Source organism: Aythya fuligula, chromosome 3, assembly GCF_009819795.1.
Source record: "Aythya fuligula isolate bAytFul2 chromosome 3, bAytFul2.pri, whole genome shotgun sequence".
Lineage (NCBI taxonomy): Eukaryota > Metazoa > Chordata > Aves > Anseriformes > Anatidae > Aythya > Aythya fuligula.
This window is the reverse complement of record NC_045561.1, coordinates 94,412,377-94,427,241: the sequence shown is the minus strand read 5'-3', so window position 1 is coordinate 94,427,241 and position 14,865 is coordinate 94,412,377. Positions and strand designations below refer to the sequence as shown.

Here is a 14,865-nt window from a genome sequence, read left to right as displayed (position 1 = left end):
GTTTCCTGTGGACACCCTCAGCAATAAAATCAGCACTAGCTGCCTTAGTGTTGTAGCTGAATGCAAAGATTCCTAGTTTTTCTCATAGGAATGGCCAGAAAAGACAGATCAGTCTTTGAGGCTCAAACATATACATTTGTCTTCAATAGTCTGGTTTGAAAAGGTGTGCCTCTTGCTTCAAGGACCAGGACACCATGCAACCTGTGACGTCTGTCCCTTTCCTAGTATAAAAAGAATTTCTAGATCCAACAGAAGTACTTTCTCCAGCCTCAAGCCTGTACGACTTCATACTTATATCTGTTACAATGAGCAAGAAGGTACCATGGCACTAGAAAAATAAACAATGTGCTTGTTTAATTAAGGTTAAGATACACACACTAATGTTGCACCTTTTTCTTTTTATGTTGTGTGGGCATGTGAGAACTTAAACAATGGGATACTCTGCAACATGTGAGAGATACGCCTTTCATTGCAATGCTGTTGCCATGCAAGCCCTTCTTAGACAAACTTTATCAGAAATGATTGACCAAAAGGTCATCCCGAGAGTAAAGACTTCCTGCAGCAAATCTGCTGACTAATAGCAGAGTTCAATAAGGTAGTTACTTCCTTGACAAAGGGGGTGGATACACATTAGTTCATCTATGTATGAGTATATACAGAGTTCATCTATATTCATAAATAGATGAACTAATGTGTATCTGAGTAGGGCTGGCACAGCTGGGATTGTGGGCTAAGCTTGGGAGTATCAGACTGAAGGATAAGGTTAAGCTCCTTCTGCCTCTTGCCAGCAGGAAGGTAATATTTCCATTCCATCTACTCTTGGGTGACCTTTCCACATGTGAGTTTGAAGGGTTCTGCTGCAGTGTAGAAATTGTTCTGAAATGGAAAGTAGGGCAAGCAACAGAAAGAATTGGAAGCTACAGCATTTTTTATTAATTCTCAGTGTACGTACTACTGATTCAGGTCACCAAATCTCACATTTCTTCCCTCTTGTCACTTTTCTTCTTTATCTTCTGCAAACTTTGTTAATTTTTCTTTCAGTTCCATAAAACGACATAAATAAAATTTTACATAAAATGTCAAATTGCAAAGTTCCAAGGGTATAACTGTGTTGAACTATCTAACGTTTAGTTACAGAGAGGGCAGGAACAGACTCTTCTCAGAGAAGCATGCTGAAAGGATGGGAGAGGACTGCAACAGAAGTTGCAGCATGAGAAATTTTAAACCAAGAAGAAGAAAGTTTTGCAATGACTTGGTCAAAACCTGGAGGGGCTGCTGGAGGTGTGTATATATATATCTGATTTCTGCTCCGTACTCTTAGGGGCCTTGCAGATGCTTCCAGTCATATCCTGGAAGAGGTTAACCATGCCTTACAATTCAGGTAACTTGCCATCTGGAGATAACTATTTCTTTCTACTGACTACAAAAGTAGTCATCGTTCAAAATCAAGCACCTGGTGCTTTTAATTCTAGAGTTACTGTCCCAGGCTATGTCTCATTTAGGTCTTTCCCACAGAGGTTGTACTTTTCCTGCTGTGCTGCTGGGGATGGTTCAGGGCCGCACCATCTTCGTTCTACATCTCCACCATGGGCACTTGCTGAAAGAGCAGGGCTCCATCTAGGGACAGAGGAAAAGTAACATCAGGTTAATTCAATGCCTTTTGTGTTGTTGAAATTCGGCTAGTACAACAACCAGTAGTTGCCTAGGGCAGAAATTTTCCCCCAGAGCAAACAGGATATAGAAGACCCTTCGCTAGGAGCAGGACCTTAAGCACGGTGTAAACAATAAAACACTGATTAGCATGGGAGAGAGATTGTGGCTGAGCTATGCTGTTGTCCTCTTCCCTCTTTAGGGAAGTGATATCCTCAAAAAACCCACGTCACACTCAGGATGTGCTTATGAACACTTTGCAAAGGTTAAGAGATTCTGTTTCAACTGCTACTAACAACACTAAAATGTTTTCTGTGTTTCCATGAATATGCAGACACTTTGGACTTTACAATTCTTGAGTTACCATTTTAATAATAAACAAACAGGTTGCTCAACTCCTTATTTAGAAGATGCCTGGTGGCACCCACTAAACACTACTCTCCGGCTTCCCACCTTGCAGCAGCAGTAGCCTGCCAGCTGTCTTTGGCATCTTCCACAAAGACAAGCTTTTTGAATTGTATTTCTACAGGGGATTGACTTAATTCGTGCCAGATGTTCCTGCTGGGGCTGTGCATCAGAAAATGAGAGAAATAAAGCCAAACAGCATGTTCCTGTCTCAGCTTTCCTACAACTCATTGCCAAGGAGAGCGTGAGCCCCAGCGGTCCTCTGAGGGCTCCTCTGTGCCCATGCCCAAGCAGGAACATGCAGCTGATGCTCAGATCCTACCTAGGACCCCCAAAATATGAACCTACCCCCTCCTGAACCTCAAAGCAGTGGCCAATGCACACAAGTGTTCACGCCGAGGCAACCAGCAGGTCCCAGTAACCCACATGGCCTTTCCTCCTCTTCCTTTGCTCCTTCCTTCAGTGAGAATTTTCCTACTGCTTTCATTGGGAATGGACTTGTAATTCCACTGATGGCCAATGTTTTTAACCCAAACAGGTTGTGTAGGACCACCGTGCTTACTTCCACTAAGCACAGCTTCTGCCTGGCTATCAGAATGATGCTGCAAGCTGCTTTGTATATATAAGTCTTGCCAGAGCAAGGGTTGAAAGCAAACCTAAGTCCTTGCAAAATGCATCAGAACTGTCAAGCACTTTGGGACAGTTCAGAGTGAAATTATTCTTAGGATCACCGTGCATTGTGCAAGAGGTATTGGGCCAGCAGCACTGGGAAACAGGGGAGATGATAACAAGCATCTGTATGTTTCCTTTGCTTGCTAGTACTGTCCTGAAGGCTGGTAACAGAACTGAAGTACTCTGATGTGTCTTGAAAGCATTATCAAAGTCTGCTAAAGACCGAAGTAATCACTGCTAGAGCCCTGTACAAGGACTCGAGGATACTCAGTACGGAGGGATTTTATACTTCTTTGGCTATTAGGAAACTCCTGCAGATGGATACCCTTTAAGACCTCTCTACTTCTCACTAGGTTTACGAAAGACTTAGATCTAACTGATCTCCCTAGTTTGCCCTAAATTTGGAAGATCACAATAATAATCTATAGACCTGTCACTCTGTGGAGGCTAAAGACTAAACTGACAAACCTGTGTGGAAATATCCAGATAAGAAACACACCATCCTTAGAATTATTACCTATTCCTTCCAGTGATGAGGAGCAAAAGCAGACCCTTGCCCAGCACTACTAATTTTCTTGACAAAAAAATAGCAAGTAAGATATGATTCAGCTCATTCTAAAGCATACAATCACTGGCCAGGCGGCTGCTTTTCTTCTGCTGCTTTGAAGTGTTTATCAGTCGGGTTTGATTTGATTTTCTGCACAAGCACCTAGTGACACCTCGGATGTCCTGTGTCAGCTGTTCCAGAAGGACACAAGTCCCCAGTAGTGCCTGTGTCACACCATGCAGCCCTTTAATGACAGTGTAAGTGGAGGTTGTGTTACATGAAGGGGTACACACTAGTTCGTATATAAACACAAAAAGAATACAAGTTTTCATCAACCCTCTCTCACAGAATAAACTGAAACTTACTAAAATATCAGGAAATAACTCATCAGCTGGGCCAGATCAGGGTGTATCCACATTAGAGACCTAGAACAGGAGAGTGCTTTTAAAGTACATTTCTTGACTGCACTTTGGCTCTCACTGCATTGTGATCTTGGACTGCGGAAAATGGATCTCTGCTGGGTGAAATTTAACTGAAAATTGTGCTTTCAGAGTGCAGTCTAAACAGCACTAAGTCACCACAACCACTCAAGCAACCCCACCCCCAAACCCACACAGCACTGATGCCAAGTTTGCAGTACTGACTGTCCTTCTGTTCAACCTCACTGTTACTGTGCCATGCTCTTTGCTGACAGACACGGCTACAGCCTACCAGGTTTTGAGCTGACAAACACAGACAGACACCCGTTTCTTCTGCATCCTCACGTGTAGAACATTCATACAGCATCACGCCACACCTTGCCTCAGATTCCAGAGAAAAAGTTCAGCAAAGGGATGGAGATCAACAGCTATAGGGTTTTCCAAATTTCCTTATTAAACCAATCTGAGATTAAACTGTAATTGCAATCGACATTAGGAAAGCAGGTGACAGATAAATCCTGTATTCTTGCAATGATAGGAAACCATTCACAGTGCTGAGAACTTCAGTCGCTTTGAAGCTGGGAGATTGACAAGCTCTCAAGTGGGCAATTCATTCATCAGACATTACTTAAGAGCATTCACTGCATTACAAGGTCAAGAAACATCCTGTTTCTCAGTATATAGCCAGGACTTAAACAATGACATTAGGGATGGAGAAGCCCCAAGATAACACCCTATGAGCAGCTTTTCAAAGTGCATGTGCCATTTATTTATTTGATTAAAAACATTTGCCATTCCTTTGTAAGCTCATCTGCTGAAACGATGTACTGAAAAAAACTAATAGAGAGAGGAAAAGAAATAACATTTTGAGTATGGGAGTCATTAAAGCTTGGACAGGAATTATACCAGCTCTGTGTAATGGTTTACTACCTTCCCTTTTTATCTCCTTTCCTTGGTTTAAAAATGCAAATGAGATGTTTTTTTCATGGGCTACACAGGTTAACAAGGACCCCCTTCAAATCAAGTCTTTGAATCACAGAATCACAGAATTTCTAGGTTGGAAGAGACCTCAAGATCATCGAGTCCAACCTCTGACCTAACGCTAGCAGTCCCCACTAAACCATATCCCTAAGCTCTACATCTAAACGTCTTTTGAAGACTTCCAGGGATGGTGATTCCACCACTTCCCTGGGCAGCCTGTTCCAATGCCTAACAACCCTTTCAGTAAAGAAGTTCTTGAGGATACATTCTGCATATATGATAAAGTCTACCAACCTCAACTTTCACTCATAAGACAACACAACAGGAACGCATATGAATAACAAGTTTATTTGATTAGAACAGGCCCTCTAGATATACCAGTTATACACATATGACAGCTGGTAGTCATTTTATTTCTTAATTCAGTAATAGAAATGCAACTTAGCTATGAAGGCACAATGCTGGTATTACAGACAAATCACTAATGTTCAATAGAACTGGCAAGAGAAACACCTCCCTCCTACTTTCTTTCAAAACCACTTCTTTCATTTTACTAAAGTGAAGGTAAAAACAGCAAAGACCTGAATCTGGACCAATCATATAAAAATCTGATCTGGATTTCAGCAAAATCCTTGGAGCCAGTATAACATGCTGGAGCTGTCAGTCAGCAACTCACATTTCCTTCTCTTTTGCTTTCCCTTCTTCCAGTGAGCTTCCAGGAAGACAGCAAGCCTGCTGCCATTTCAATTGCTTAAAATTACCAGAAAAATCTCAAGAAGAATGAAGGAAAGAACACAGGTTATTAGTGAAGTGCAATTTTAAAAAAATTGCATACTGTACTTTGTATGAGAGAACACACGATATTGTTCACTGAAACTCTTTTTAAATGTATCTTCACCTTCCCTGTGCAGTTTAATTGTATGCTCTCACAGTTTTCTTCCACCAAGCATAGATGTTGCTTTAGACCGGCACACTAATTCGCTTTTATATCATAATACATGCGGAGAACTTTCCTCACAGTCTCCACATATTTATCATCAGGAACAGGTTTTCTCTGGCTTCCAGGCTCTAGAAACTTCTTGATTGTGGGGACGCTGCTTATCCTTCTTTTAAATGCCTAAAAGGTAAACAGTAAGTACATGGTAGTTAAAAAAAAAAAAAAAAAAAAAGTTAACACAAGAAAATAAAAACTGTTAAACTCATTTGTGGAAGCAGAGGATTTAACTGAAGAGGGCAATATTTACAGAAAGCATTAAGCAAATACTGTCTGCCACTGCTGGAGAAACTACAAATGATAAATGTCCAGAACTGTTTCATCAGCAAAGGAAATACTGGTGAGAGATGTGCCTGTATTCATCTCAGTCTTCCTAATGGAAGTCATTAACATCCTTTAAAAAGCAGCATGAGAAGGCAAGACAAGAAATATGGTTTTAGCCACAGATAGTTTACCCTCCCTCGCTCCAAACTCATTATTTTAATTAGTAAGACAGCCCTCCATCTTGTACTGATATAGGTTGAAGTGGAAACAGTTATCTGTGGTTTCAGATGTAATTTCAGATGTAAGCTTTATTCAAATCACAGTTTCTGGTCTAGAAAATATTTTCCGTTTCAGGCATCACAGAGCTGTTGAGAGGATACAAAAAAAAAAACAAAAAGAAAACCAACACAAACAGAAGGTGGTTTTCTTCATGTCTGTATGAGAATTACTCTAGGAAATTATACATTCTGTGGATGAATCCTATTAGGAGTTTCTTCCTAAAGCAAGCAGAGCAAGACTACAATATAAGAGGAGTGACAAACATTCCTGTCTTATGTAATTGTCCACACATAACAGAAATATCTTTTATTATATTTCCATCCATATGAGAGTACTGTTAATGTAAGTTACCTGCAATTGAGGAAAGCTCGAGAGAACGTCCGACTTCTTCTCTTCTACCATTAAAATGGCTTCAAGAAGATGAACATCCGCCCAGCTAAAACTGTTGCCAACAAGGAAGTCCTGCCCATGGTCTTTCAGAACCTGGAAGCACCATAAATGAAAGTGTTCAGATGTGGATAAGCAGCTGCGGTTGATGTTTACAAAATACTCAGGCACACCTCCTCTGGCAGTACTTACAGCCTCCTCTGGCAGTACTTACAGCCTCCTTTTCACCTTTTTCTCCCCAGCCCCTAGGGATACTGTTAGTGCAGGAGATGTGAGCTCAGGGCCTACAATCACCAACCATTTATCCACAAGCAGTCCTCTCAGCAGTAATCTAGAATCCCACTGTTTCTCTTACCCATCCTTTTTTTCCATCCTATAGCCCTGGGTAACCCCATGTACTGGACTACAGGGTTAGATCCCTCCTTGGTTTTCTCCCCTTTCCAGCCTAATAAATCTTGATTTTTTTTCTGCATTTGGTTACAGCTTCAGTGGGAAAACTGGGATCAGCCAGAAAAAAAAACAAGATCCCAGTATGGATTACATAGCAGGACGTTCAGATTAGAAGACTTCTGTGCCTCCTACATCCGCCTGGGGAAACTTAAAACACTGAGGCATCTCCAAAACTGGTTTACAAACTGTGGTAATAACTGCTTACTATTGTGGTTAAATAAATAAATAACATAAATATATAGTTGAGATGTTAAACAAAGTTGACAATTAGCTATTTTAAAATTGCATCTCCTTTGCAATGTAGGTTACATAGTTTGTTCTCCTAAAAGCAGGAAGCTGCAATTTCAACTGCATATAATCGTCGTTTACACATTCAGTGGATCAAAGGGGTACTTGGATCTTTCAGTGTCAGTGGTGATGTTGCTTAAACCACAAGATCTCATTCAGAAATTTCTACATTTAGCCCACCCCCAGTTCTCTTACACTGCTCTGACCTCCCTCTCATCTGTCCAGCCTGGTGACAGGACGATGTCCAGTTTACAGTACTGGGCTAAAACCTTCCTATTTCCCCTGCTTCTTGTAAAACACCCAGTGTTCCTGCTGGTGCCCTTCCAGAACAGCAGAAGGAAGGGATCCTACGACATACCTTTTCATATACTGGGAAGTACCTGCTGGTGGCCTTCTGAACTATAAAGGCACGTTGCTTCTCTTTATCCTCAGCTGATAAGAATGGGAACATCAAAATAAAGCCCATAAGGTCCTCAGTTCCTCCAACATACATATCAATCCTTACAACAAATAACAACAACAAAAAACAAATGTAAATAAGAAGGCACCTCCATAACGACAGATCTGCACTGTAATCGTAAAAGTTGAACCCCCTCCTGCCCCATCATACAAATTATTTTTCTGGTTAAAAAGTAGAGGCATTTTGGGTTTATATGGCAAGGTTTTGGTAGCAGGGGGCTGCAGGGGTGGCCTCTGTGAGCACAGCCCAACAGCTGCCACATGTCAGATCAGAGCCAGCTCCAAAGAGGCCCTCCACTGGCCAGAGCCAAGCCAGTAAGTTATGTTATTTGCACTATTAAATACAATGAGACACTATCAGATATTCCTGCAAGGTTTAACATGTACCAGCTTCACCCCTCTGGTTTTCCAAAACTGCATTTCTACACTACAGGAGACTAGTTACCTGAAGTACTTCAGCCTGGGCTAATCGCAGTAAACCCTGCTCAAAGCACTGCCCTCAAGAACAAATCAACAAATACATCTGAATTCTATCTTCTGATGAACAGAAAGAATAGGTCCCAGACTAAATATATAACTTGATGGAAGAGGATTCTGTCTGCAGGAAGAGGTATTCAAGAAATTAAAGCTGTAGGTGATGGCTCATTAACACCAGAAAGAAGCTGGTAAACTACGACTCATGCTCCAGGTTATTTTTCTTGTTACTTTCCTGAACCAGCTCCAGCCAATTCACTTAACTACTCACAGTTCTGTGGTATTTTGCCCATTGAAGTTGGATTCCTTACTAGTTAACCTTTAATTTTCCTTTATCTGGGAAACAGTAGGAAATGGGCATTTAAAGGCCACTGAGATATCCCAAACACATCTTTTTCCTTCACCGACACAGCGTTAAGACCTAAATTTAGTTTCACATGAAACCAGAAATCTTTTGGTAGCTTTTAGCTGCGCTTTCTCCAATTCCTGAAGACCTAAAAAATAAACTTCTTACAATGCTGAAGAACACCATCCAACTACAGATAACATCACTTCCAGGTCTTATTTTGCAAACAGAAAAGCTAAAAAAAATAACCACTGCTTTCCAAAACATTTTCAGTTTACATAAGTAGTTCAATATTTACACCCCAGCCAGTTCATGAATTCCTGTGGCAAGCTGTACTAATGTTTTACTAGAGCACAACTTACCCACACACCAAGCTTTTTTTTTTTTTATGTAAAGATAATCTACTCAAAACAAATCAGTTGGGTTGCACTGAACTGCAGCTTGTCAGTCTCACTGCAAGTTGTAAATCGCTGAAGCGCATCGGTGATTGTGTGCGCAACTACCCCATTAATTCTACACATATCTAAGTTACTGTAACACATCCAAGAAGAACACAGTACAGGGCTCTCTCCTTCAGGTCCTTTCCGTAGAGGTTGTACTTTGCTGCTATGTAGTTGAGGATGGCTCTGGTCTGCACCATCTTCATCCCATCGATCTCCACCAGGGGAACTTGCTGGAACAGCAGGGATCCACCTGAAGAAAGGGAAAGCAATACATTACTTAAAAACACAGTTGAAGCAAATTTTAAATCCCAAAATTTCACCCTCATTACCACTATCTTAAGCTATATCAGGATACTTAATGAAGTTTTAGGATAAGCTTTTGCAAATCACTGTGAAATTCCACAAGTTGGAAAGACATTCAGTTCTCAGTGTGGACAGATATCCACACATGGGGAAGAAAAGTAATTTAAAAAAAAAAAATCAGTCTGAAAAAAATCTCTGCTGTGTGGGAAGTCAGTCCCACAGTCTTTAAACATCTTCTCTGAGACTATGTAAAGCCTGCTCACACTTCTTTTGAGGTTTTATATGCACTCACTTTGCAGGAGCTTCTCATACTGTTCTCGTGTTTCCAAAAACTCCTCTTCAAACTGAAAAAAAACCAAACAAGTGAATAAGGAAGAACAGGAAACGAACACCCTCTCACATTTCTAGGACAGACAAACTTCAGATCTGGATAGTGCTTATCAAGGAAGAGAATACAAATCTTGGTCCCTACATTCCAGACATAACTCTAAGGGAGAAAATGCAAGGGGCAGAAGCACTGGCAAAACTTCTTGGTCTATCATACCTGACAAATGCTGCTAAAGGCAGCCCTAGTAGAAAAACTGGCATTAAGACCTGGAGTGAGGATGGTTTATTTGGTATTGAACAGGCAACTTAACTTGAGACAGTCAACAACATGGACTAGGCTGTCCTTAAAATGCTTCCTGACATGTGGAAAAAAAGCTCAGCTGTGTGTTATTTTGATTTAGGAGCTACAAGGGAACAAATTATTAGAAAGTTAAAACAAAGCTTTTACAAAATAATGTTAAAGTATTATGCCAAGCAGGAAGATTAGTGCAGAAGCATATTTAGGACACCTAAAGATGAATTATTCACTAGATAAGAAACCAAAAGACACAGCATTGCCTGTGATCAGAGTGATGTAATTATATTCGGTATGGTTGAGGATGGCTGGTAATTACAGAGGATTTCAGTTCAAGATTAAGGCACCAAAGCTGGACATTTACATGTACGTGCGCCATACATGTCTAAGGTACCATTATAGTCAATGTAATCCATAAAGACTGGAAAGTGATTGAGCTTACCAAGCACGAGAAGCCTCGACATGAACTCCCAAGGGTTCTTCCTCAGTCAGCCTCTCTATGAACGCGCGTGATGTGTGTTAATAATTAAGATTTGCTACAGCAGGGAAAACCCAGAAAGTTAGGCACACAAATACAGCACGGATGTTCAACTAGAGTAAGTGGGATCACATAGGCTAAGATAAGCTGTTAAATCTATTCACATGAAGCAAACAGGACAAAATACGTTTCATGCTGCAGCTCATTTTGAAGGATGCAGCCAGCTGAATGAAAAAATAAAAATCCCTGTACGAGCATCCAGCTGAAAACAGACAGACTGGAATGCAAATTTGTTGCAAATTTGCTGCAAATTTGTTGCTGTTTTACTTGGCACGGATTATACTCGTTATGCCAGGAATACATCTATTGTTCAGCTCAGTAGCACTGGGTGAGCAACAGAAGGCTTAATTAAGCGTTCTTGCATTAAGCAAGAGCCTGGCTTGCAGTGTCTCAGAAGACACGTAACTTGAAGCCATACATTTGTGCACCTCAAGTAATAGCATTTAATCATGCTGAATAACCAATACTTATTTACTATTGCATCTTGGGATAGTTTTTCTCATTTGGTTAACGACCGGTGTTCTGACGAGCTTAAAATACACAGCTTAAGGTTAAAATGGTGAAACAAACCTCAACCCCGGCTGCAGCTAACAACCAGCGAATGGACTCCATTTTGCCTCTTCCATCAAAGTAGTAAAGTTTGGGTTTTCCAGCCATGACTTCAGGTTTCCTGTTACCTAAAATATTTATAAGAAATACATCAATAATGATTCAAAATACTGATGGCTATTGAATAATGGTTCACAGGTCACTCACAGGACAACAATTTAAGTTAACTTCAGACTGGAAACTTTATTGAAATTATTAAACTGATTTGGTTTCATTGCAGCACAGTCAAGTCACAGTTATTTCATAGCTGTCTTCACCTCCTCCCCCCCAAACTCAGAAAAAGTAAGCATCAAGTTGTTAATCAGGAGATAACCAGAGAGAAAAATAAAGTCACCACTGAAGAAATCACTAAAACTCTTAAAAAGTGAAAGTTTTAGCACTAGAGCTACTCAATCCATTGCCACTAAAAGCCATGTTTCAACCAGAGGGGACAAAAGTGAGCAGACGGGGTTTTTAAGTCCTTATATTGAAGGACACTGTAAGTATCTAAACATTCATTCTACACATGAAGCATGAAAACACCGTTTCAAAACCTCTCACTTGTCTTTCTAGCTGTGGTGATCCAAGGTATGCGATTCTATACAAGTAGTAACAAAATTAAACAGATTTATAGATAAAGACCAGATTCTTCTGTAATAACCCAGACTGAAATACTTAGATTCAGACTGCTGTACTATTTATTTTTCTACTGGTCTCATTTCTTTCTATTAATAAACCTTATTGATAAGTGTAACTTTACAGTTTTCAGTTTATCAGATACACCATGCTTTGCAAGCAGAACTGTAGTACTTCCATGTCTCCATAAAGGAGGCAATTACTTGTTACTTCTAGGATAGATGCCTTTTGGTTGCAGAAGGAACTGGATTCCACTGCACAGCCATAAGCCAAGGGAGCATTGAATTTCATCATACTAGCACCGCATATGCACAGATCTGAAATAGTAACTCCTTGCTGCAGCTGAGGGGTTTTTCCTCTGCAGGGAGATGCCTTGTCACCTTAAGCAGCAGTTGAATCAGTCCTGGAAAGCAGCCTTTTGGCATGCGAACACTGACCACCGGTTCTCAACGTTGCAAGCACTCCTTCAGAAGCAGAGGGGTGGAAAAAAAAAGCAACCTCTAACAGATCTTGAGCACAGATGCAGCACCAGGCAAGAAGGTGAGAAAAAGAAAAAAAAAAAAGGATACAAAATCACAAAATAAAGGCTGCTGCTGACAGGAATACAAATGAGCAAGGTTGTTTGGCCCTTCATGCCTGCTGAGGGGCCTCCGCTTGGCATGGAGCTGTGCAGCAGAGCCTGTGTCAGTCACCATGTCACACGGAGCAGCAGCGGGATGAGCCCAGCACCTACCTGAGCATCAGGAGAAGAGGCTGATGGCAACAAGCAACATGAGGTGCAGGCAGACTGCACCGAAATGGGCAAAGAAGGCAAAAAGGATGGTTTTCCACAAATGGAAATGGCTTGCAAGACAGTTAGATGCACTAAAAGAAGGCAGCCAAGGTGATTATTATATGCTGAGGTATTTAAAAAAAAAAAAGAGAAGTATTAGAGCATTTTGTTCAGAGTGCCCTTCCGAGCCATGCTTGAAGCAGGCCAACCTCACTGAACCAAAGAATCATTAAGGTTGGAGAAGACCTCCAAGATCATCTGGTCCAACCATCCCCCTACCACCACCACCATCATCCACTGAACCACGTCCCTAAGCACCACGTCCAGCCTTGCCTTGAACACCCCCAGGGACGGTGACTCCACCACCTCCCTGGGCAACCCGTCCCAGTGCCTGACTGCTCTTTCTGAGCAGAAATGTCTCCTCATTTCCAACCTGAACCTCCCCTGGCGCAACCTGAGGCCATTCCCTCTGGTCCTATCGCTGGTTACCTGTGAGGAGAGGAGACCCCCAGCTCCCCACACCGAGCCCAGCGCCTGTCTCCACAGAGGAGCTCCCAAAAACCAGGACTGGGGGAACCGCAGCGCGACAGCAACGCGCTCCTGCCCCTCGCCCCCTGCTCACCGCAACGCGAGGACACAAAATGGCGGCCGCCGCCTGCCTGAGGGGAGCTGAACTGAGCTGAGCTGAGCCGAGCCGAGCTGAGCCGAGCCCAGCCCGCCCGCCAGGCGGTGCCGAGAGGGACAGCAGCCAATAGGGCGGCGGTGATTTGCATAAACCGCAAAGGCCTGTGGGAGGAACGAGGATTGAGGGAAAACGTCAAAGCGTTTATAGACATCCTGGAAAAGACGTGTTTAGGCAGGGGTAATGACGAGAGAATGTTTCTGCTGTCTGTATCATCGAATTTTCACCCTCAAATTTCCTCACCGTAATCTAAAAAGAACGGCTGTATGGAGCCTTAAATAGGCTGTGGGCCCGGCTGTAGCTCTGGATGTGAGGGCGATCTGGCTGCGACATCTGTCACCCCATTGATCGCCAGGGTTGATTCGGCTGATCTGGCTGGCTAGGCGGGTGTCCCCTTCCTCCCTCACCGCTCCATGTGCGTCCCTCCCGAAGCTGCGCGCTCGGTCGAAGAGGACGACCTTCCCCGATAGAGGCGTACCGTTCATCGGTCAAGGGTATACGGTAGCTGCGCTCCCCTGCTAGAACCTCCAAACAAGCTCAAGGTCCATTTGTAGGAGAACGTAGGGTAGTCAAGCTTCCAAGACTGCAGACACATCCAAGTGAGGCACTGCATGGGGCAGTCTGCCATTGTTTTGCGACGGGACCTGCCAGCAATCCCCTCACAGGGCAAGGAAGTTCCCTAATATATAATATTTTTCACAGAAAGGAGAACCCTAAATATTAAGTTTACACCCCTACAGGCCCTGCTTACTTCATACCTGCTCCCACCTGTCACCTATGAATCCTTACACCCCCCCCCCTTTACACACAAAATCAAGTATTGGCACTTGCACCCCAATTTTCCAGTCAGTTCTCACCATCACATCTAATTCTGCCCCCATACAGTTCAAGTCCGCTCCAAGTCTGCAGAATAGTTGGATATATAACTTACTGACCAAGGTACTTCTACCACCCTGAAAGGCAGCAGGAGAGGAGAGATGACGCTTACAATAAGAACAAGTACATCCTTCTAAGAGATTAACACATCTATTTTACTTCAGTGTTGCACTTAATTTCAGATTTGGCATCCAAGTGTAGTGGGTTTACGTGGCAAGGTTTTGGTAGCAGGGAGCCATAGGCCTGGTTTCTGTGAGAAGGATCTAGAAGCTGCCCCATGTTTGGTAAGGGCCCCACTGCTGACCAGAGCCGAGCGAATAAGTGATGTTGTTTTGCACCTCTGTGAGAGCATATTTAAGACAGGGAAAAAAACGCTGCACCACACAGCAGCTGGGATAGTGAGAGGAGTGACGAACAGCCTTGCAGGCGCCAAGGTCAGTGAAGAAGGAGGGGGAGAGGTGCTCCAGGAGGAGAAGTCCCCTGCGGCCTGTGGTGGGGACCATGGTGAAGCAGGATGTCCCCCTGCAGCCCATGGAGTGCCACGGTGGAGCAGGGCTCCATGCTGCAGCCCGTGGAGGAGACCACGGTGGAGCAGGTGGCCCTGCACCGACGGAGGCTGCCGCCTGTGGAAGACCCCTGCCAGAGCAGATTCCGGGCCAGACCTGTAGCCCGTGGAGAGGAGACCATGCAGTAGCAGGTGACCTGGCAGGAGCTGCTGCCCGCAGGGGAGCCAGGTTGGAGCAGTTTTCTCCTGAAGGATGGACCCCGTGGTACGGACCCATATCTGGAG

The 14,865-nt window shown here is 43.0% G+C and overlaps 1 protein-coding gene across 2 annotated transcripts; it reads right to left on the bottom strand.

Moving 5' to 3' along the window:
* Nucleotides 1-5,001: 5,001 nt before the first annotated feature.
* LOC116488042 (glutathione S-transferase 3) lies at nt 5,002-13,185 on the bottom strand. Of its 2 annotated transcripts, none has more exons than XM_032185332.1 (7): nt 13,140-13,185; nt 11,092-11,198; nt 9,654-9,705; nt 9,176-9,308; nt 7,695-7,836; nt 6,563-6,694; nt 5,002-5,791 (listed from the first exon to the last, which is right to left on the bottom strand). In XM_032185332.1, exons 2-7 carry the CDS (start codon nt 11,176-11,178, stop codon nt 5,648-5,650), a joined length of 690 nt encoding a protein of 229 aa, XP_032041223.1. In that variant the 5' UTR covers nt 11,179-11,198; nt 13,140-13,185; the 3' UTR covers nt 5,002-5,647. The 2 variants fall into 2 exon arrangements, with proteins under 2 accessions (XP_032041223.1, XP_032041224.1); XM_032185333.1 differs by lacking the exon at nt 13,140-13,185 and adding an exon at nt 13,007-13,131.
* Nucleotides 13,186-14,865: the final 1,680 nt, after the last annotated feature.